This window comes from Cynocephalus volans, chromosome 10, assembly GCF_027409185.1.
Source record: "Cynocephalus volans isolate mCynVol1 chromosome 10, mCynVol1.pri, whole genome shotgun sequence".
NCBI classification, from domain to species: domain Eukaryota; kingdom Metazoa; phylum Chordata; class Mammalia; order Dermoptera; family Cynocephalidae; genus Cynocephalus; species Cynocephalus volans.
In genome coordinates, this window is record NC_084469.1 from 20135801 (window position 1) to 20159422 (window position 23622).

Consider the following 23622-nt stretch of genomic DNA (forward strand, 5'->3'; position numbering starts at 1 on the left):
AGCCTTCCATGACAGCCCCAATATGGATCAGATGTCCTATGGTACTTCGGCATCATGGCCTTTCATCTAACAGAACAGTTGCCAGTATTTGTTCCTTTACTTCATCTCCACCATTACATTGTAAGGGCAGGGACTGTGTTATCAAGCCTTGAATTCCTAACAAAATCTGTAATATTTGTTGGAGGAATATTTGTTGTAAGTTTACTATATGTCAGGCACAGTGCTAGGTACTTCCAATCTTGACAAAATTTCATAGATGAAAACATCTGAAGCTCTGAAAAGTTAAACTTATACAAAGTCACACAGCTCGCAAATGCATTGTACCAGTATGCCTACCCTCCAGAACGTATATTGAGTCAAGGATTTAGTTGCATAAAAATTAAAAAATCTATTCTTATAAGTATTCGTTGCACCCTGTAGCAACAGGTTATTTAAATAAATTCTGATGAACAATTTTTGTCCCATCTAAAATGGTCAAGACAGAGTCTTCCTGTCCTGACTCCAGAATAAAAGGCTGAGAGTAAAGGAAATAAGTTTAATTCAAATACTGCTGAGAACAGGTTATCTATATTATAGTACTGATAACATATGTCTAAGGTCTCTTACCTTACATGTATAAACTCAATCTTTTATACCACTGTACAAAACTAGCAATTGAGAAAAATCTAATAGCAAATAGTCTTCATCACCATATGATCATAATCCTTTACCTTTAGCAGAGACCTAATTTCATCCTGCTTAAATGGATGAAATTCATCATGCCTCAGGAAAGATAAGCTGTAAGAGAATGAAGCCAGAGGTATATAAAGTAACAGGAACATTCTTCCTTATCAGGATAGAATGTTTATCAATTTTCAAGTAAAATCACCTTAAGTGGAAAGAGATAGTAAAGAGCATGGTTATATGATGGAAAATGAAGAAAGGGAGAGGATGATCATAACCTTGTAGTTGCAACATTATGATAGCTAAGGTATAAGCTACCTTACCAATGAGGTATAGGACACTTAAGACCAACAAATTAAAATCCTAGGGAACTTGAATAACCAGCCTCAGAAGAGGCATCTCTTTGTTGTGGCTCACACCACAAAAGGCCATGAACAAATTAAGAAATAGTAAAATAAAGAGCAGTAGGTTTCTTCTTGGTGGATAGCCTGTGCTTCATCTCATCCATCAAAGTGTCTGGAGGTGGAAGCAGCATTCAGTCTCAAGGCTTTATTTTGAAATTCTGTTCCAGATGCCTTTCCACAGCATACATCACACCTTCCTTCACACTTGAAGGAAAAATCCATAAGAGTTCACCACATTTGGGTTTTGTTATTTTTAGCATAAGCTTTTGTTCTTCTATAAGAAGTATCTCTCTGTATCCAAACCACAGAAATGTCAATGAAATTTCCATTGTATAATCACTTAAAAGTCACATACAAACTGAAATTTGACATGATGCATTGATACTTTAGAATCATTTTTCAGCAATCCCAGTGCTTGTAGTTGGTTTCAAATGTTTGGTACAGGTGATGGTAACACTTGAAGTATTCTATGAAAACAACATTCACACTGGGAAAGTAAAATTACATTTCTGGGATAGTCTTTCAAAAGGTCTGTTTTTAACTTTTGTCTTCAAGAGCTACTTTTTTCTTGCTGTTCTGACCAGTGGCCTTTTTCCTGTGAAAAAGAAAATGGGGAAAGACAAATCAGAAGTTCTGGATATATTTACTTTCTGTAACACTTACCAGTTTAATAAACATTTACTGAAACCTACTGCCCATCAAGTACATGAGGCACCAGGAATACAAAGATGCACTGACATGGTCTCTGCCCTTCAGAAAATCACAATCACCTAAGTGAGGCAGAAACATCACAACAAACTATACCACTACATGTATGAAAGACAGATTCTGATCCTGACTTAATAAAAGTTCACATTGATTCAGTGCTCATTAAGTGCTAGACACTGTTATAAATGCTTTTCATGTATTAACTCAGGTAATTTTCCTAATAATTTATGAGGAAGATTCTAATATCATCCTTATTTTATAGATGAGAAAAATGAAGCATTGAGTGGTTAAGTAGCTTGCTGATCATCTCACACTGTTATTAAATGCTAGACACGAATCCTGACAGTTTGATTCTAGAGCCTGGTGAATGGTGAATGCCATTAAACTTAGCAACACAGGAAAAGGAACAAAGTCTTGAGAAAATAATCATAGTAACACAAAGTTCTTTAATGTACACTAACTCATTTAATCCTCTGACCAACCCTGAGTGGCAGACTTTGTATTGTTTACATAATTATTTCCTATATTTATACATGACGAAAGAGGCTTAGAGAGGTGAAGTGACTTGCCCAAAGTTATACAGGAAAGTAGCTATTAGAACTTTTCTGGCTCCAAATCCAATCTTTCCCTCCACGATACTGAGTTGAATTTGTAGTGCCTGAAGTGAGGCCCAATAGGCATCAGGAATTCAGGTTTGTAGCTCAGTGGGGAAGCTGGGGCTAAAGATATGAAGTTCAGAGTTATCAGAATAGAGGTATGAGCTGAGGCTGCAGGTGTGGGTGGGATCATTCAAGGAACATGTATAGTGGAGAGGTAGGCTAGAGTCAGATCATGATTGGTCTTGTTTGTATGCTAAGAAGTATGGCCTTTAAATGTTTAGAAAATGGAGACAACCAAAGTACCTTAACCAGGGGGCTGGTATGATGAGATTTATACCAAGTATTCACAATATCTTAGTGCAGTTTTTTAAAAAATTAATTTATCTATTAATAGCATTTTTTTTTACATTCTAAGATGCTGTTGCGGAGCACTAGGGTGAGAGGAATATGAAGGAGGGGAGCTTGGTTGAGGCCGGTGGCACCCCCCTCATTCAGTCAGGGGAGACTATGGGGGTTCTGGTGGTGGCTCAATGTTAATTGCTGGGCTGGCTGCAGATGTCGGGGGGGCATGGCCGAGGTCATCAGCCCCCTACTGCCCCAGCTCAGGAGCCCAAGGTGCTTCCTGTGGCAGCGGGATGGTTGTTGCTGGGCTGGTTGTGGATGTCAGAGGTGCGTGCATGCCTGAAGCCCTTGGCCCCCCATTGCCCCAGCTCAGGAGCCCAGAGTGCTTCTGACAGTGGCCTGGTGGTCACCAGGGGTACATGGCTGAGGCGCATGGCTCTCCCACCTCCCTGGCTTGGGAGCCCAGGGGACTGCCAGTCCTAGGTTTTATAGGTGTTCTTTGGTGGTGTTAGACCTTTATTAGTTAATATCAGACTCTGTCTCTGATCTGTGTGTATTGTTTTTCTTTCAGTTCTGTGTTGGATTATTCACTGTTCCTGCCACTTAAACTTTGCACTGGAAGTAATTTGTCGTCCTTTGCTTACTTCTAAAATGGGGGAACTGCCTGTGGGAACCAGCACTTGAGCCCTGTAGTTGAGCTAAATTGCTGCTTTGCTGCTGATTCCCTGGTGAAGGCTTTTTATGCAGCTCACATTTTAATGGTTGACCTTGTATGTACTTCTGGGTCTTGTGAGTTCTGGTACAGCTGGGGTGTGTGGAAACTGGTCTGGGCCTGAGTCTTTTCAGCAAACTGCACCCCCTGAAGTTCTAACCAGTCTCCACTGAGTGGTCCTGTGCTCACTGGGGGGCAGATCAGCTGTCCATGATGTTCCCCAGTGTTCCCCGGGTGGGCCCATCTTCCCCACTGCCCATACTCCAAACACTTCCCATGGGATGGGCCATGCACTGGTCCCTTGCAATGACTCACCAGCCTCTGAGTGGCTCCTATCTTCAGCTATCTGTGGCCCATCACTCCTATGTGGGTCCACAGAACCCTGTTAGTGGTCTTGCTGGCTTGGGGGCCACCAAGACCCTCTTCTCCCCTGCCACCTCCAAGCAACTTCATATGTAGGGCACAGCAATGGCTTTTGCCATCTCTTGCTCCATGCACTCACCAGCTCAAGCCTTGAAGCAGCCAGGGCACGAAATTGTGGGAGCAATCCTTTCTTTCTCTCATCATGGCTTTTCCTGCCTTCGTGAACGCCATAGGTCTCTCCTCCTCTTCCCCTGAGCTCTAGTGGCCCCAGCTTAACTGTTGTTGTTTTTTAATACTTGTAAATTTGTGGATTTGTGGGAGATAGTGATGCTGGGGACCATCTATTCTGCCACCTTGACCAGAAACCAATGCTCATCCTAGTGCAGTTTTAAGTTTTAATAACCCCAGAAGTATAAATTCTACAAACTTACAAAAATCAACATTTAAAGTGTTTAAAATACTGGTGTATCTTGTTAAAAGTCAACAAACATAGCCACCATTTTATGCTCTTAGTTGATTTTCTGTAAAAACCTTTATTAGTTGCTGCTCAGTGCCTGAAAGGGTTGCACTTGTAATACTAACTTTTAAGATCATCCAAAGAATAAGTTTCTGATGCACATACAACAGTTCTGATGTGACCCACCCACACCCAAGAAGAAAAACTTTATTGAGAAAGATTAGGTGAACAAGGTGGCCAAGCATGACATTCTCTACCAATCTACCAGTTTGTGTCATAAAATAAAAAATTAAGAATCCACAAAACTAAGTAAATACAGAATTAAAATGATTCATTTTTCAAATATTTTTGGAAGTTTGTAGCACTTATTTTTCCCAACTTATTAAAGCTTAAATGTGCACTAAAACTTTGGGACACCATACACTGTATACACTTGAAGGGAACATTATTTCCCATAATTGATACCAAAATGTCAAGTAAGAGTCTTGTTCCACTTACAAAGAAAGTACGTTTCAATTTCCATGCCTTTATTCACCTTGTTCCTTCTACTTGCCTAAATTTTACCTATTCTTAAAGATAGTTTTACCTCTTTGAAATTTTCTATAACTATACCATCCAAAATGACCTTTCCCTTCTCTAAACTCCTATTTTATTTAAAAACCATTTTCTAATTTTTTTCATGTACACTAATCTCCTTTCACTAACTTCAGGAAAGGCTCTCATTTTATATTAATTTTTATACCTACTACCACCAAGTACCTTGCAGGACAACTCAACAAATGCCTACTGGTAGATGGGAACAGTTTTTCCTAATGACTTCCACAGAACAGATGTAAGGTAATGGAAATAAGCATTAGCTTATTTCACAGCGGTAGAATCCTAGGCCACTGACAGCAGTCTCAGGAAAAATACACATACACAAAATAAAGAAATAACTAGAACTGAGCAATTCTATGAGAGCATATATTAATCTAATATTGATAGAATTTAAAGAGTGCCATTTTCCTTTAATAGTGGAAAGAGTATACTGTTCAAAATATTTTGGCCTACCCCTATCAAAATATGTAGCATTACTGGGCGAAATAAGATAGCCCTGTATATGTGCTAAAAAAAATCTATGCTTTAAAATCCTCATAAAACCCAGCCCAGCTACTACAAATTTACCCAAGTAATACTTTTTAAAGCCATTACAATGTGCTTGAGCATAAACCTAAGATTATTTTGAAATCCTCCCCAGAATATGGAGCTTCAAGGAAGCCTCAATCAATGCAAGTCAAGGTCCTAACGCAGACTGTGTGGGGATGGTGGAAGGTGCAAATCTGATTCAGAGTGAATGAAAATTATATTTTCAAAGATGGAAAAAACCAGATCATTAATATATAGATACAGAAAAATTCCAAGATTAAGATTAAATCATCCAAGTTCCCAAATCATAGGCAACACAAGTTATTTTATTTATGTCACATTCTATCATGGACTGTAGACCTATCAATTCTACTTCTGAAAATTTATCCGAAGAAGAAATAAAGCCAACCATAACTATATGATGGAATCAAACAGCAACTTTTCTTATCATATACTTACCGTTTATTCTTAGCTTTTTCTAAGAAATATTTTGGAGTTGTACTAATGCTTTCCCTTTCCAATGGTTTCTTAATCATCTTTTTCTTTTGTTTGCTGAAAATTACAAAGTAAGAGAAGCAATAAATTAAGGGCAACTTTATTTTGAAGAGCTAAAGCTAAAATTAGTTTTGATTCTTGATCACAAAATTTATTTTTTTTAACCATTTACTGTTTTAAGATGGGGCTGCATCCATGTTAATAAACTACATTATCTAATAGCATTTAGAAAGTTAACTCAAAGGGATGATAAATTCAATCAACTTTTTAAAAAGGCACTGATTGTGATTAAAATGTGTCCTGTGTCAACCTTATATCCTATGTCAACAGGCACTAGAGTTTGATTTTGGTCAATTAACTGCTTTTAACTAGTTTTGTGAACTAAAATAATTCTAAGCATATTTTACTCACACTAAATACCTTTTTAAAAAATCTGAATATTTAAAATTTCAAGGGTAAAAACACTGGCAAGGAAATAATATATAGTATTCATAAATATTTAAAAAGAAAATTTTTATCTTAAAATGCTTTAAAAGTAGTAGTATTGTTAGAACTATAATGTCTGATAGTGTAATAGCAAGACTGTATGAAAGCAGGGTCTCAAAGACATATTTGCACACCCATTAGCATTATTCACAACAGCTAAAATGTAGAAGCAACCCAAGTGTCCATCGACGAATGGGTAAATAAGATGTGGTATATACATATAATGGAATATTATTCAGCCTTAAAAAGGAAGGAAATTCTGACATACGCTAAAACATGGATGAAACTAGATGACATTATGAAAAGTGAAATAGGTCAGTCACAAAAAGACAAATACTGTATGATTTCACTTATATGAAGTAGCTGGAGTAGTCAAAATAAGAGACAGAAAGTAGAATGGTGATTGCCAGAAGCTGTGGGAAGGAGGGAATGAGGAGTTACTGTTAATGGATACAGAGTTTCAGTTTTACAAGATGAAAAGTTCTGGAGATGGATGATGGTGGTGATTTACACGCACTATGAATGTATTTAATACCACTGAACTGTTTGATACCATTTATAAGATACCATTTACACACACTATGAATGTATTTAATACCACTGTCCGGTTTGATACCATTTATATAAGATCAAAAACATGCAAAACTAAATAGTGATACATACTTATACTTAGTACTTAGGGATACGTACTTATACCATAAAATAAGTAAAAGGCAGGAAAACAAAAAACAAAAAGCAAGAATATATATGCAGAGAGACAGAAATAGAGAAGCTCCAGGTAAATTCAAGATTGTACCTTAGTAATTTTTGGAAACCTTTTATGTACTCTGGTACAGGACAACCAGCCTGCTGTATAACATTGGCAACACTGAAAAAAGAACCCATAAACATAAACTTGTAGCTTGTCAAACTGAATTTTATGTATGTAAACCCCTCTGCACAATACAAGAGGAACTAAGACTACACAAAGTAATCCAGTAAAGGGTACTGATACACAAAGGTATTTGAAAAGTTCATGCAAAGACTTAATTATTTTTTAATTCTATTTTTCCATAAACTTTTTGAAGTACTCTCATATTATCAATTATCATCAGATGTAAGCATGTTGGATTTAGAGAACTATCCATTGGACTGAAATCAATGCACTAATGATTAACTTTAGATAGCAGCTATTTCACCATTTATCAAGCCCTAAAAAGCTACTAAGCCCGATCTCAGAGGGAAATGACTGAAGCCAAAATCAAACTTAAATGTATTAAATATGACCGTACTAACTAGTGGGTTGGAATTGTAAGTTTAATAATAAAAGTTTAAATAAATAAATAATAATACATTTAATATTACAAATGTATAATAACTTACTCCTCACAACAACCCTATGTGGTACATACTATCATTATCCCTGTTTTACAGATGGAAAACTGAGATGCACAGTTAGCTGACATTGGGGTCATCAGATTCACATGCCTGGGGTTGCTGAGGAGACCTTAGGGGGACCTAGACTGTTGCAATACACCCCCCTACACATGCACATGTGAAAGTCTCCTCTAAGTGATACAAAGACTGACAGAGCCAAAGCTCAAAAGGCACAAGTCAAAATATTTAGCAAATGTGATGAACAGATTAAAGTACAAACCCTCTTCAGCCGTAAGTGAACTTTGTTAGAAATGTGAAGTGCTATCAATTATCATCAACCAAAAATTACTATTGGCAGCCAAAATGTGGGAAACTCAGCTTCTATATTAAAATCTATGATGATGGGCTAAATTAAGACCTGAGATTCTAAAAGTATATCTCATGTTACTCAGGCTTCAAAAGGCTACAATTGAATAATATTAGAATATGTTACTAAAATAGTTTTTCCTATATGGCAGGTGGTCCTAGGACTAAATATAAAATTCCAGATGCTCCTAAGAGTAACAGGAATGATAAACACTATGGTAAGAGATAATGTTGAGTAGGCTGAAGAGACTCAGGGGTTAACTTTTAAACTATTCACTAATTCAGAAAATATAATAATACATTGTAAGTAACATCAACTGATGGCTGTTGGAAGAGTCCTGTGAATCTGAAACAATAATATTCAATTTTGAATATTTTCGAATTCTAATAATGAAAGTGCAAAAGAAAAACCCTTTGACCATTTTTCCTTTTCTCATGGCTAAAATTTGGATGACTAATACCATTAACAGAATTTGGGACAAAGCCATTTTGTAATTGTTAACTGAATATCCATATAAGAATAATAAAGCAATTTACCAACTTAATACTAAGTTATTTTTCCTAATTTACCTTCTTAATAATGGTTTGTCATCTTCGGTGAAAAACGTAACAGCTTTTCCCTTATGCCCTGCTCTTCCAGTCCGACCTAAGAGAAATCAGAAGATAAAAGGACCCTTTTGTGTTGGAAAGGGGCTCTCAAGATTCACATGTAAAACTCATTGGATATTCATAACACTAAAGAGCATGTCTAAAGGGGAACAGCAGAAGTGCTAAGACAGATGAGTGGGTGACAAAGGGGAAGGAAAAAGAGAACTCACCTATCCTGTGGATATATTCCACTGAGCTGGTTGGAAAGTCATAGTTGATTACCAAGTTCACACCTTTAAAATCAATCCCTCTTGCCAGCAAGGCTGTACAAATAAGAACCCAGATTTTTCCTGCTCTGAAGCTGTGAACTGTGTTATCTCTCTGGTTAAAAGAATATATATTACATGCTTTAGTACCACTCTAGGAATGGAAAACAGGTACTTCATATATTTAATGCCAATGTTTTCAAATTAAGTAGTTCTTTATGATTTTGAAAGTATACATTTGACTGTATTTACCTGTTGCTGTGTTCTCTCTGCATGAATAACATCTACATTAATACCTTCATATATGAGCTCATGAAAAAGTTCTTTAGCCCTTTCAATGGACTGAACGAAAACAAGAACAGGTGGATTGAAACCCTAGAAGAAAGAAGGCAAAAAACAGTATACATAACCCGTAATCAAGAATATAATCACTCAGTATTTCATAACAAGATATTGGTTCACAAAAGAACCCAATTCAACTTAGAGCACTTTCATTGCCAAATTTCTCAGGCCAGTGGTTTAAATCTGCCTCCATCTTCCTCACCATCCATTCTCTATCGTGGGTTCTTTCCACTCAACTTGATCTGTATTTGCCATTTTACTAATTCCAATAATCTTGTCTAATCAATCCCTCTTCACTTTCCCACAATATTGGATGCCTACTCTTTGAAACAATCATCTCTTCACTTCTGTGCCTCAGAACTTTTTTGATTCAGCTTAAAAATGTAATAACCGAATTTTTAATTCATTGTTTATCCTAATTATGGTATTCCCCAAAGTTTAGTCTTTGGCTTTCAATTTTCTCAATACAGTCTTTATCTTACTGAATCAAATAAAATCCCAGTGTCAACTACTAGCTCTGAGCAAATTACATATTAGGTCTTCTTACCTTTTTATTTTAGTTTACACAACCTTTTGGAATCTAATGAAACTATAAAGCTTTCTAATACGCAACCACTCACATAAAATCTTACATATAATTTCAGAGGGTTCGCAGACCACCCAAAGCTCACAAGCTCTCACATGGCTAAAAATCTCTGGTGTATAATCTCTATGTGAGTGTTTGTGAAAACCTTAAATTTTCTAGTGCCAAATGATACCTTTAAGAACATTAATAGAACTAAGACATAAAGAATTTATTATGTGCCAAGCACTATTGTAAATACTATGTTTGTATTAACTCAATACTAAAACATCTCTATGGGGCAGATATTATTATCCCACTTTACAGTTGAGGAAACTGTGGAACAGAGAGGTTAGGTTGTCCAAAGTTAAAATGGTGAAGCTAGACTTTCAATCCAGGTAGTCTGGCTCCAGAATCCATGCTCTTAACCACTGAAGCATATTTACCACTTCTGTAGTCACCAGATACTCGCGAACACCTTTGCCTTTCATCGTCCAACTATTCTTTACACTCCACTGTCACTAAGGCTGTTACCCTGTTTATTTCCTCCTCATCTTTGCCCAGCCTAACTTAACAGCCTGCTAATTGGTTCCCTTACTTTCAGTCTTTTTCCACTACAACCCACCTTACTTACTACTGTTTAATTCATTTTCCTTAAAAAGTATGTGGCCACATTCTTCAAAAATATCCAGTGGTCTCTTTCAACCTGACCCCAACTTTCCTGCCCAACTTGATCTTCTTAATTGCCCACTATAAACTCTTTGCCTTAGAAAGGTAAACTTTTCATTAGTCTCCAAATACATGGTGTTCACCTCTACCTCTTAAGGCTTTACTCAAGCCACTCCCCCAGGCTTTAATACTCTTTCCCCTCCCTACTTTGTCCTACAAATTCTTCAAGGCTCAGATTAGTAGCATTTCCTCTATAAGGCCTTCTCCCACCAATTCAGTTCACCCCAATAGCCCCATTATGACGATATGGATGCTTAAGAAAAATACTCTAGCCTTTTATGGCACTTTATCACAACTATCTTACACAAGTATATTTATTTTATCTTCTAAATAAGACTAAATTCCAGGAGCAGAGCTTAAGATTTATACTTCTTTTATTGTCTCCCACTCTGACTCTTCAGTACTTAACTTTTTAACTATGGGCTTCTACTCGATACTTACTGAAGGGATTAAAAACAGAAAACCCCACTCAGTGTCCTACTCATTCTGTAATGCCCCAGTTCTTTTACAAGAAACCAGCAGAAGGATGGGGGAATGAAGGAGGCAGATGTATATACAGATGTGGAAAAATGAGGCTTTCAGGGCATCAGGTAGATCTTTTCCTAGCCTACTCTGAGCTGGGACCAGAAGACTTACCATATTTTGAGAGGTTAGCTTCTCCCCACTGGGCTAAGAGTTGGCACAATGTGCTTCCTAACAGTTTACTACTGGATTACTAAATGTGATGCAAGATGATGATGTAGTTAGTGCTGAGCCTTCTACCAGTAATATAAGGCTTACTGAACTTGACCAAAATTTAAGAATGTAGTCCAAATATACCTTTTTAACAAGTTCTCTCATGGCCAGAAGTTTTCCAGTCTCAGACCCAACAAAGACAAGTTCTTGTTCTACAGTCTCTACTGCAGAATTCCTGAGAAGAAAATATACCTTGTAATTTGCAAGAGCCAATTTCTGCTTTTTCCACCTGATCTCTATATAAATGAAAAAATTTACACACAACTCCAACAAAATCAACTTTTAATGAAGTACTTAATTATCTATAATTTATAGATAATTTAAATTCATAAAGATAATGTTTTTTTAGAAAATATGTTAATGTAAGTAATTATCTATAATTTAAAGTCAAAATCATTATTTTTAAATGCTTTGTTCTAATTATAAAAATGTTATCTCAAAATTTGAAAACCAGTAAAATATGAATAAAATAAATTGCCCATAATTCCACAATTTTAGAATAAACATTGATGTCTTTTGTTGTATTCCAATCATAAATTTTGATATGTCTATTTATTTACAAAAAATTTTCTAAATATAAAATTATTGGGTAAAATAATGAGAACATTTTAAAGGTTGTTATTACATATAGCTAAACATTGTTCTTAATGATTAGCAAAGGTTTACTTATACATTTACAGCTGGGGGTAAAGTATATGAAGGCTTTATTACTCTATAAGATGCTGCAATATATTATACTGTCACAAATATTTTTCCCATTCTGTTGTTTGCCTTTAAATTATGTTTATGGTGAATTTGTTCTGCTTTCTTTTTATACACAAAATTTTAAGTTTAAGGTAGACAGGGTATGTATTCTTTACTATTCTAATTGGCTTCTTTTTCACTTAATATGGTATTACAAACACTTTTTCATATAGCTACAATCTTCATACTTATAATTTCACAGGTTGCATAATATTCTATCAAGTGGCAATTACACAATTCCCTTGAAATTTTTTCTTGAGCATTTATTTATCACAAAATGCTCCCCAAAATATATATATATATATATATTTTTTTTTTAAAGATGACCGGTAAGGGGATCTTAACCCTTGACTTGGTGTTGTCAGCACCACACTCAGCCAGTGAGTGAACCGGCCATCCGTATATGGGATCTGAACCCGGGGCCTTGGTGTTATCAGCACCATACTCTACCGAGTGAGCCACGGGCCGGCCCCCAAAATATTTTTTAAAAGGAAAAACATCAGCTTTCTCCTCTGTGGTCCTACTTATTTAAGCCATCAAAGAAATGAAATTCTCTGAGTGGCCACAGAGTTCATGTCATTATTGTAGATAGCAAAAAGCACATTAAAAAGGCATGATGATAGGAATATTAATGACAATATGAAAGCCTCCCTTTGGATTATTTTAAAATAGAAAATCCTTAATCAATCTTGACTTAAAAGAATACATTTTTATCACTAAAACTCTCTCCCTTATGAGTCTCAGGCCAAACAACTTGTTTCCTTGAGTCTAAAAATATGTGTATTGAAAAAAAAAAATCAGTGGGATAATGTGGAAGAACAATTAATTACCTTGCTCCAATGGATACAGTAATGACACTGTCCAGGTTGAGCTTGCACCACTGTTCAACATCATATGCAAAAGTTGCACTGAACATAGCTCTTCTGATCTTGTGTGATGTGCAGGCCAGGAAAATGGAAGCCAGCTGGTCTCTGAACCCAGTTTTGCCATCTTCAAACAGTTTGTCTGACTCATCTACTACCAGCCACTCCACGCTAAGAAATAACAAAACAACTCATAGGTATTAAGCCAGAAGATCCAAGACACTTCACTAAACTGTGGCAATATATGAGGAAGTCAAACCATGATGCTTCTTCTCACATCCACTTTATTATAACAGAAAAAAAGTGTAAGAAAAATAAGCAGGAAAAAGGTAAAAACAAGATAAAAGTTATTCAATGTACTTAGTATCTATTCCGTTAGCTTCAAAGATATGAGGTTTCATTAGCATCAACAGAACACTGCATAAACCTCATGAATTCCATCACCACTGATGAAAGATGCGAAAGGGTCTAGTGGAATTCTGTACTAATGGGTTATTAGAAAATGTAACTTTTTTTTTTTAAGATGACCGGTAAGGGGATCTTAACCCTTGACTTGGTGTTGTCAGCACCACACTCTCCCAAGTGAGCAACTGGCCCTCGTTATATGGGATCCAAACCCATGGCCTTGGTGTTATCAGCACTGCACTCTCCCAAGTGAGCCACAGGCCGGCCCCGAAAATGTAACTTTCTTAAAGACTAGATAGTTATTTTCTTCTATGAATTTAATGAAAACCATTATACCCAGCACCAACACTGACTAAAGTTGGCAAACAAACTCCAAAGGGCAAAAATATAAGGAATTGAGGACTAAATATAATCACCTAAATGAAAAGCACATATAAAAGACATTAAAATATTATCTGTACCTTGTTAGGTCTATTCCTGGTGGATCTTGCTTTAACAAATAGATTAGTCGATTTGGAGTAGTCACAAGAATATCTGTAGGAAAAACAAATGGTAGACATTGCAAAAACAAGATTCATCCCTTTTGAACTAAGGAATTAAACTTCCTGCATTTTAGTTAAAAACTTGAAGTGGGGAGAGGAGGAAGTACTTATACTCATAGCCAACAACACAAAAATTCTTCCTTATGAGTAAGCTAATATATGTTATGTTTTAATCCATGATAGCACAAACGATTATATCTATGCCCTTATTTTATTATATTTGAGCAGCCTTCTCAACTTCTAAGAGACAAGAACACTATAATCTAACTGATTTTCAAACTTTATTTTTTCAGGACAATCCTTTCTTTAAATGAAATTTTACTCAGAAGGTCAAAATAAAAAAAGAGATAAAAGCACATTTCTCTGGCTGATATAAGGGTAGGGATGTAAGCCATTCTTATCTGCCAGGGTATTTACACGGCAGATTAAAAATCAGTGGGCTAAAGCACCATTTCTCAACCTCAGCACTGTTGATATTTTGGGCCAGACAATTCTTTGTTCTAGGGTGCTGTCCTGTGCACTGTAGAATGCTTAATAGCATCCCTGGCTTCTCCCCACTATAGGCTAGTAGCACTCCTCTCCAGTTGTGACAACTAAAAATGTCTCCAAGATATTGACAAATGTCCCTATGGTGGAAGGTGGGGGGCAAAATAATCTCTAGTTGAGAACCACTGGTATATATTTATATAGCTAATGGGCCGAGTGGGGATGGAATCTCTTTAGTTTCTCTAAAAATCAAACTAATTATAACAACTCTTACATGGCAATTAGGATATTTGTAATTTCCAAATCCCTTACATGCTCTGCATCCAAGCATGAATTCCTTACCAAACTTCTTAGATGATTTAGGTCCAAATTTCTTGGCTGCCACTGATGCTTTGTGGATCATGTGTATCCTGAATCCTGTTCCCTCAGAAATTTTTATTAACTCTCGGTGAATCTAAAACAGAAAACAATAAAAACATAAGCTGCTAAGATACTTGGAGAAGATGTATAGTCTCTTTTGCATTATTAATAAATCTATTACCAACCCATGAATAACTGAAACTAAACCCAGATTAATCTGTAGATTAACCAGAATCTCAGCATTTTGGATCTTCCATGCCTTTATGTTCAATAGTTTCCTCAGACTGAGTAAACTAGTAAGAACAGGTAAAACCAATACTTTCCAATTTGTTACATATTGTTTTTAAAATACAGTACTATTATAAGACTATTTCATACTCAGCATGTACTCATTTTATACGAAGCACACTGGGAGGGTGGAACAGATCACTGCATACTTTTATTTTCACAAAAACTGAGATAAGGCTTCATTTTATTAGATGAGAAAAATAAATTTTAGAGAGGGACTATATATTACAGTAGCCTTTCAACTTCAAGGATCTCAGAGCATTTACCAAAGAGGTATAAATGTAAAATTATTGTGTTTTAGAAAATTACAGAAAGCCATAAAAGACTTGCCCATATGCAGCCAGATACAGAGCAGTGTGCTGTGTAGAGAATACTTAATCATAAAAGACACAGGCTTTAATCTTTTTAGATCTTTTCATTACCCTCAAATAAGAAAGATCACTGAAGCAAACACCAAATGCATTCTCTTCAAAAGCTAAAAGTCATACCTGGCTGGCAAGTTCTCGTGTTGGTGATATAATCAAGGCTCTGAAGCCTTTATTTGTGGGTTGTTTCAGTTGCATTAAAATAGGAATGCTAAAAGCCAGAGTTTTTCCGGATCCAGTAGGAGCAGAAGCTAGAAGTTCCCGACCCTAAAAACATGGAGTACGTTAAATATAAGGAAATAAGGTAATATAATATAAAATACTTAATATAATGTAAATTTTTCAGACTGTTCAAATAATGCTATCAACCATAGAAATAACAAATAAAATGATAGGTAATGAATTCAATCATTTAAGCCCTATCTGCTTTTCTAATTTCTCCCATATTTGCTTTTCTAACATCATCTATCCATGGCACCAATGGAGTTTCTGAGCATCACCCTCAAAGTCCGTTTAAATAAGTAAAGAATGTGGATAACAAACATATGAAGATAATTCGTAACCTCAATTATATCCACTATTTCAATTTTTCTTTACCACTAAACTCTTACCAAAACAAGATTACAAAACTAACACTTTATCCTGGTATCTGTACTGCTCAATCCCTAGGAAAGGTTTTATTAAACAGTAGAATGGTTGTGGGTAAGATATAAAAGTGGTGATTACCTGAGTGACAGAGTAATTTATAGGTGACAATCTTCAACAAGTCACTGATTTTTAAAACTTTAAGCTACAATCATGACAGAGACAATCTTAACTGAAAATTAAAAGCAAATTTACTATAATGTGAGCCAACAATATCATTCAAATGTATGAAAAAAAGCAAGTGAAGGACTTTTAACAGGGGAGATATGGTAGAAAAGAGGTTTTCAAGGAGAGAGGAAAGAAAATGAGCAAACACCCAAAGAAAGGACTGTTACAGTTATTCTAGACCTTCATACTCACATGCAGCATAACTGGAATGGCTTGCATTTGGATTGGAGTAGGCATTTGGAAGCCTGCATCTAGAATGTTCTGAAGCAGTCGAGAATTGATTTTATATTCCTGGTCAAGTTGCTGAAATGTAGCAATTGGGTCAGGAAGATCTGTTCCTTGAATGTGAATTTTGTGTTTATTCCGGAAGAAATTTATCTGAAAAGTAAAGTAAAGGGGCCACCATGGATGTGGGCAAATTATAAATACATTCTCAGATGTCGTAAAGCAAAAGCAACAGTTTTGGGGATTAGCTTTAGTAGCACATGAAACTTTCTGGTTAATTCCAAGCCCTAAAACATCACAGAGATTAGGTACATTTCATGCCCATTCATAGACAGAAGACCTTCATAACAATGAAACCTATCAATCTATATGCATTCTTCATATTAATTTCATAACATGAGTAATACGTTACTCATATTAATGTGTTACTGTCATTGCCATAATGTATAATCTTATATAAACTTCTAGAGGGCAGGCATTGAATCCATCTATTTCCTTTACATGGTGCTTAGCATATAAGTGCCCATGTTTTTGATGATTTATCCTAAAACAATACTTATTAAAACTGAGTGCCATAAGTAGAGTGGTGTTGATATGGTCTGTTTTCCCCATTCTTTGGTCCAGAGATAGCCAAATTCTGGATTCTGGGTTACTGAAGCATTGCCATGGTAATCTCTGAAGTAAGCTGAATACACCTCTCCATCTGTAACAGGGCAGGTGTACAGCAAACAAGAAAATGCTATATTTGTAGTTTCTTCTATATCCTACTCCCCTTATTCCCAAGTTATAAAAATAGGTTTCTTAAAAATTCTAACCCTCTAATCTCTGTCAAAGGAAATCCTTCTAAACCAGTGAGCTCAACATAGAGGAGAAAGGGTGCCAAATTATGTTTATCAAAAGGGGTTAAGAAATTTTTAAAAATTTAATCCTAAGCACACTATTAATTTTGAAACTTAAGCAGGTCAAGAACTGTGTGTGTATACACACACAGAGAGGTATATAAACCTTTTATTTTAACTTTAAAATTTTCAGCTATGGCGCAAACACCAACTTTGCTTTAACCTTTCATTAAAGCAAAATCTAAACAAATGTAAATAATCTTCTATTTTAACAAAACTATATTCACTTTACCAACAGACTAACCCAAGCCCAGTGAAAAGTCACTTGGTCAGAAAAACATATACTTTTGCAGTTTAAAACAGTTTTCTAACCTTTTCCTTTCTGAGATATTCCAACTTTCTGGAAGTTAGTTTATTTTCTCCTTTAACTTTTTTATCTTCAATCTTTGCTTCCACAGATGACATCCACTGTATAGTAGTACCTTCTCCTTGAGAAGTAATTTCTAAAATACATTTTAAAAAATTAAAAGATTTTAAGTGCAACAGTTTTGGGTGTAGCAAACAGGCCACACACATCCTCACGCTAAACAAAAGAAAAGTACTAGTTGATGCAACCGGATAGGAGAAAGTAATAGGATGTATAAAAATTGGAAATGGAGAGGCAAGTTCTGTGTTGGTATAATCAGAGATCTGAAGCTCATTCTCTTTCCTTTGTTTATTGTTTCGGTTGTGTAATATGCAGATAAGATGATTATATACTTCAAAATAACAGGGGATCAATCAAAAACTACTTAAACAATAAGAGATTTCAATAAAGCATCCAGCTTCTCTATATCAAACAACAACCAGCTAGAAAATAAATATGATGAAACAAAGATTTCACTTACGACAGCAATGAACATCACAGAATACTTAGGGCTACTCAATGTTTTAAAGATAGCAATTCAGTTTCCTGTAACAGGCAGCCACAAGAAAAAGTAAAATAAAATAAAAAAATAAAGATAGCAATTTTCTCTAACTCTATAAATAACACTCATTATAATTAGAAGTAATGACAAGATTGTTTTCGTGAGTGAACTAGCTGACTTTAAAGTTTATGTGGGAGAATATATATGTAATAACCTAAAAACTCTAGGAGTAATAAGCAAAGACTAGTTCTACTGGAATTTCTTTTTAATTTTTTCAATGTCACTGAGGTATTAAATGACATACAATAAACTGCATATATTTAAAGTACATAATTTGATGAATTCTGATATATCTATACACCAGTTAAACCATCACCACATTCAAGGTTTTTTCCATCACCCTCCAAAATCTCCTCGTGGCCCCTTACAATTCATCACTCCATCTCTAGGCAAGCATTAACCTAATTTTTGTCTCTGTAGATTAGTTTGCTTTTACTGGAATTTTATATAAATGGAATCATGTAGTATGTACTAATTTTAGTTCGGCTTCTTTCACTTGGGATATTTATTTTGAGATGCATCCATGTTACAGCATGTATCAATAACCTCTTAACATTTTATTACTAGGTAGTATTCTATTGTATGGATACACAACTTATTTATCCTTATCTGTTGAAGGTCATTTGGGTCATTTCCAGTTTTAGGTTATTACACGTTCCTGAAGACATGCAGTAGCGTTGCATTGTGGTTTTAATTTGCCTGATGGCTAATGATGCTGAATTCCTTTTATGTGCTTGTTGCCATGCATATATCTTCTTTGCTGAGTGGATACAAGTCCTATGTTTGATATATGAGGGTACTTCAAAAAGTTCGTGGAAAATAGAATTAAAAGATAATATGAATCTTTCCACGGACTTTTTGAAGTATCCTTGCACACATGCTGTGAGTACTTTTTCCCTGTCTGGGGCTTGCCTTTTCATTTTCTTAATGCTATATTTTAAAGAGCAAAAATTTTTATTTTTGATAAAGTCCAATATATCAATTTTCTCTTTTAAGATCTGTGATTTTTGTGTTCTAAGAAACCACTGTGTAACTCAAGGTTGCAAAGATTTTTTTCCTATGTTTTATTCTAGAATTTTTATAGTTTTAGATTTATTCCATCAGTCATTTCAAGTTAATTTTTGGTTATAGTGGGAAGTAAAGGTTAATGTTCACTCCTGTATGAATCCAAATAATTTGTTTGAAAGACTTTCCTTTTTCCATTGAATTGCCTCAGTACCTCTGTTGAAAACTACTTGACTATACATATGCATCTATCTTTTTGGAAATATGAAACTATGTGATTACTATAGTTATATAGTAAACCTTGAAATCAGGTAGGGTAAGTCTTCCAACTTTGTTCATCTTTTAAAAAATTGCCTCAGTTATATGAGGTCCTTTATCAATTTCTACAAAAAAGAAAAAGCCTGCTGAAATTTTAATTGAGATTGCATTGATTCTGTAGATCCCTATGGAGAGAAAAACATTCAGTTGCTCAATCAATAAATATGGTATGCCTCACCACTCTGCTGGATTTTATAATACATTATAAGGCCACAGTAATTAAAACAAGCTAGTATTGATGTATGAATACAGAAATATACATCAATGGAATAGAACACAGCCCAGAGATACACCTGAATATATATGGGAAATAAGTTAGCAACAAAAGATGTATTTAAACCCAACAGGTTGAAGATGAATAGCAACATATGGTATTAGGTCAATTAGCCAGCCATCTGAAAAAACATCAAATTAGTTCCCTCTCTACTCCTTACACAAAATAAAATCCCAAATGGTCAAAGATTTCAATATAACAAAATGAAACAAAAAGTAATGAAACATGGGAGAATTTTTTAAAATAAACTTAATGCTCAGAAGGCAAAAAAAAAAAAAAAAAAGGACATTGCTGTTGGGCGTCAGAGAATGACTTTTTAAAAAATAAAATTATGTTCCCTTTACGAGACAGTTGTAACTAACAGACCCAATCATCACTACTTCATAAGATCTTAAATTTTTCAATTAAAAATAGATATGTGCCTATAAATATATCATAGATTTACAGCCTATATACATTTGTGGCTAAATGGTTACAGCACATATCTGTGTCTTTCTGGTTGCCCAACATTTGAACCTTTTTCCTACTCTGTGACATGCCTTCCTTATTAATCTGGGTGAAAGATTTTATCAAACTTCCTTGTGGCCAGAGAAGAAGAATGACTCTTACAACAACACTATAACAGCAAAAGTATGGAAACAATCTATCACACAGAAACTTGTCACATCAATTATGGGCCATTCCTACAATGTAAGATGAGATACTATGCTGTGTTACAATGAACAAAGTAGCATACTTCCTACTGATACAATGGTTCTGGTGGATAATTCTACAATATCTAAATTTAAAATAAATCTGTTAACTCTGCAATTCCACTTTTAAGAATTTATCAGACAGATATACATACACACAAAGATAAGTAAAATGATATTTACTGCAACACTGTAACAGCAAAAGTATGGAAACAAATTAAATGTCCATCACAGAGGAGCCTGTTAATCATTTATGGAATGTACAATGGGATACTATGCTGTGTTAAAGTGAACAAGGCAGTGCACATCCTATTGATTCCAAACAATCTCCAAGATACATTGTTTATAAAAAAGGGGGGAGGGAGGGAAGAACGTATATAGAGTACACAGAGTATTCATGTTTATAGAGTATATAAACATACATATATAGAGTATTTATGTTTTTTAAGGCAGGCATAAATACATGTGAGAGACTACCTCTAGAAAAAAACAAAAGAAACTGATTAACAGTGATGCCTCTGTAGAAAAAGGGGACTAGAGATAAAGAGTGGGAAGGAAATTTACTTTTCATCATTGCATAATTTAATATATTCTTTGCAAAACAAACATTAGGCAACTTAATAGATATAACAGATATTTATAAAGATAAATATCCTTATAATACAGTATAGAAAAAGCCAAAAACCCTGTGAAAATAGGCAAAAAGTAAGGACAATTCACAAAAAGGTGAAATGTAAATGTCCAGTAAAGCATATGAAAAGATGCTCAACCTCACCAGTTATTTAGAAAATATAAATTAAAAAGTTTCATTCGGGGCCGAGCCCGTGGCGCACTCGGGAGAGTGCAGCGCTGGGAGCGCGGTGACGCTCCCGCCGCGGGTTCGGATCCTATATAGGAATGGCCGGTGCACTCACTGGCTGAGTACCGGTCACGAAAAAGACAAAAAAAAAAAAAAAAAAAAAAAAAGACAAGGAAATCATTTGAAAGATAAAAAGTAAATGAGATTTAAAATAAATAAATAAATAAATAAATAAATAAAATAAAATAAAAAGTTTCATTCGTTAGATTGGCAAAAAATTTAAGACCAATAATATTCAGCACTGACAACAGTGTGGGGAGACATTTTGCGGTATCTGTTCAAAGAAAGAACTGTGTATACTCTTTCGCTAAGTGATTCCACTTTTGGGATGTTATTCTACAGAAATAACAGTACCTGTACAAAAGGATATAAGTACAATTATCTTTATTGTAGCAATATCTGCAATGGCAAGTACCCAGAAACAACTGCCAAATGACCATATATTGTCTGACTTGGAACCATAAGCTTTTATTATTTTTGTGATCGAAAAAAAATTAAAAAAGAAAAACAACAGAAATCAAACACTAACCTGAAGTCATCTTCTTCCTCTTTTTCTTGTTCTGCTCCCTCTTCCTTTCTGTTAGGTTCTCCTTTTTCTCTTCATTTTGGAGCTCCTGATATGTTTGTGATGCTCCACATGCACCTGGGACAGACTTCTTGTTTCCAAAAAAGTCCAGTCCCCGCATCACCTCTGAAGAATCAAAGTCATTCTTCCTTTTTCCTACCTAACCCCCCCCAAAATTTAAAATGAAATCTACTGACAGAATAGCATTGCTTTCATCCAAGCGGGGCTGGGGTCCAATGACTCCCCATCTTTTTTTACCCTTTCTCCAAATATTTGTTGAGTTAATAAGTGTTTCTGGACAAATGTAATACAAGAAGACACCTTTTCTGACCTCATAACAGTAACAATAATCATAATGGCAACTAACACTTATACATGCTTAGTATATGTCAAGCAGATTTCTAAGCGTGTTTACACATATTAAATTATTTCACCCTCACAACAACCCTACGAAGTAAATAGTAGTATTACAGATGAGAAAACCGAGGTACATAAGGAGGTTAAGTAACTTAACCAAAATCTCAAAACTATTAACTGGCAGACTCAGGCTTTGGATTCAGTACAGAGTTCAAACTCTTAACTACATTATATTAACAACCAGAGAAAAAAGAAACACACGTCGCACACACACACACACACACACAAAATCCCTAGTCCTTAACTGCAAGGTTACATACATTCAAGATTTTCCACACTTGAACCCCAATTGACTTCTACCGATTTATCACTCACTACTTCTCTACGTAAGCTCCCCCACTTCTAACTTAACACGCGTGGGCCGGCCCGTGGCTCACTCGGGAGAGTGCGGTGCTGATAACTTAACACGCCTTAGGGTTGTAAGAATAAAAAGAACCACGCCCAGCACAGTTATATGCATGCCAAGCCAAACCTGGGTAGATTAAAGTGAAAGAAATTGTTTTCTCCACTTTGGGTTGTTTCTTGTTCCGAAATTCCTTTCCAGCAGTTTCGGAGAAAAAAAACCCTTTTGAAAGAAGGATTCTAACTTTGCTTTGAATAAATTAAGGAGGGAAAGAGTGTTTCCGTGCCATGCCAAACTAAGCGTACAGACGAATAGCAAGAGTTCATTCAGAAGGCCTGAACCGGGTAGGTCTGCGAGTCAGGCGAACGCAAAAGAAGAGAATATGCCCGAAAGGGTGGTCAGGACCAGGCCACGAGGTCTCCGTGTGCGCCGGTTCATTCTCGGGCTCCTGCTCCTCCTCAGTTACTCAAGCCTCGGTCCCCTGTGCACTATACCTGGAATCGGGCTGCGTCTGCAGAGAAGCGTCTCACGTCGAATTTGGCCCCCGCGCCAAGCCGGTGAAAGAGATCGTGAACATCCATCTTTACCCAGAAAGCTCCGCGGCCCCACGGCGCCTGCGCAGACGACTCCCTCTCCCCCTACGGCCTGGGGCGGGGCCGTGAGCGGAAGTGATTCTTGGAGGCGAAACCTGGCTAAGCTGAGAGACCAGGCTCTTCATCGTCGTCTAGTCCGTCGTTATTTATAAGTTCTTACCAAAAATATTTATCAATATCCTCTAGTCCCGGGCAGTGTTCTAGACTTTGAGGGATACGTTGCTAAACAACACCCGAAGATTCCTCTTCTCAAGAAACTTCCATTTTAGTGGGGACAGAAGATTTTAACAAATAAATAAACAAGATGTTCTGAAAGTGATTAATGCTGTAAAACAAATAAAAAGGTGTAATTGATAGAGA

The 23622-nt window shown here is 35.8% G+C and overlaps 1 protein-coding gene across 1 annotated transcript; it reads right to left on the bottom strand.

The window, feature by feature from the left end:
- Positions 1-403: 403 nt before the first annotated feature.
- DDX52 (DExD-box helicase 52) lies at positions 404-23260 on the bottom strand. Its single transcript, XM_063111595.1, has 15 exons — positions 23164-23260; positions 21874-22069; positions 17601-17731; positions 16357-16542; positions 15475-15618; positions 14681-14792; positions 13772-13844; positions 12873-13076; positions 11383-11473; positions 9183-9305; positions 8895-9045; positions 8647-8722; positions 7151-7222; positions 5833-5925; positions 404-1662 (listed from the first exon to the last, which is right to left on the bottom strand). The coding sequence occupies exons 1-15, from the start codon at positions 23248-23250 to the stop codon at positions 1605-1607; spliced, it is 1797 nt and encodes a 598-aa protein (XP_062967665.1). The 5' UTR covers positions 23251-23260; the 3' UTR covers positions 404-1604.
- Between the last annotated feature and the right edge of the window lie 362 nt (positions 23261-23622).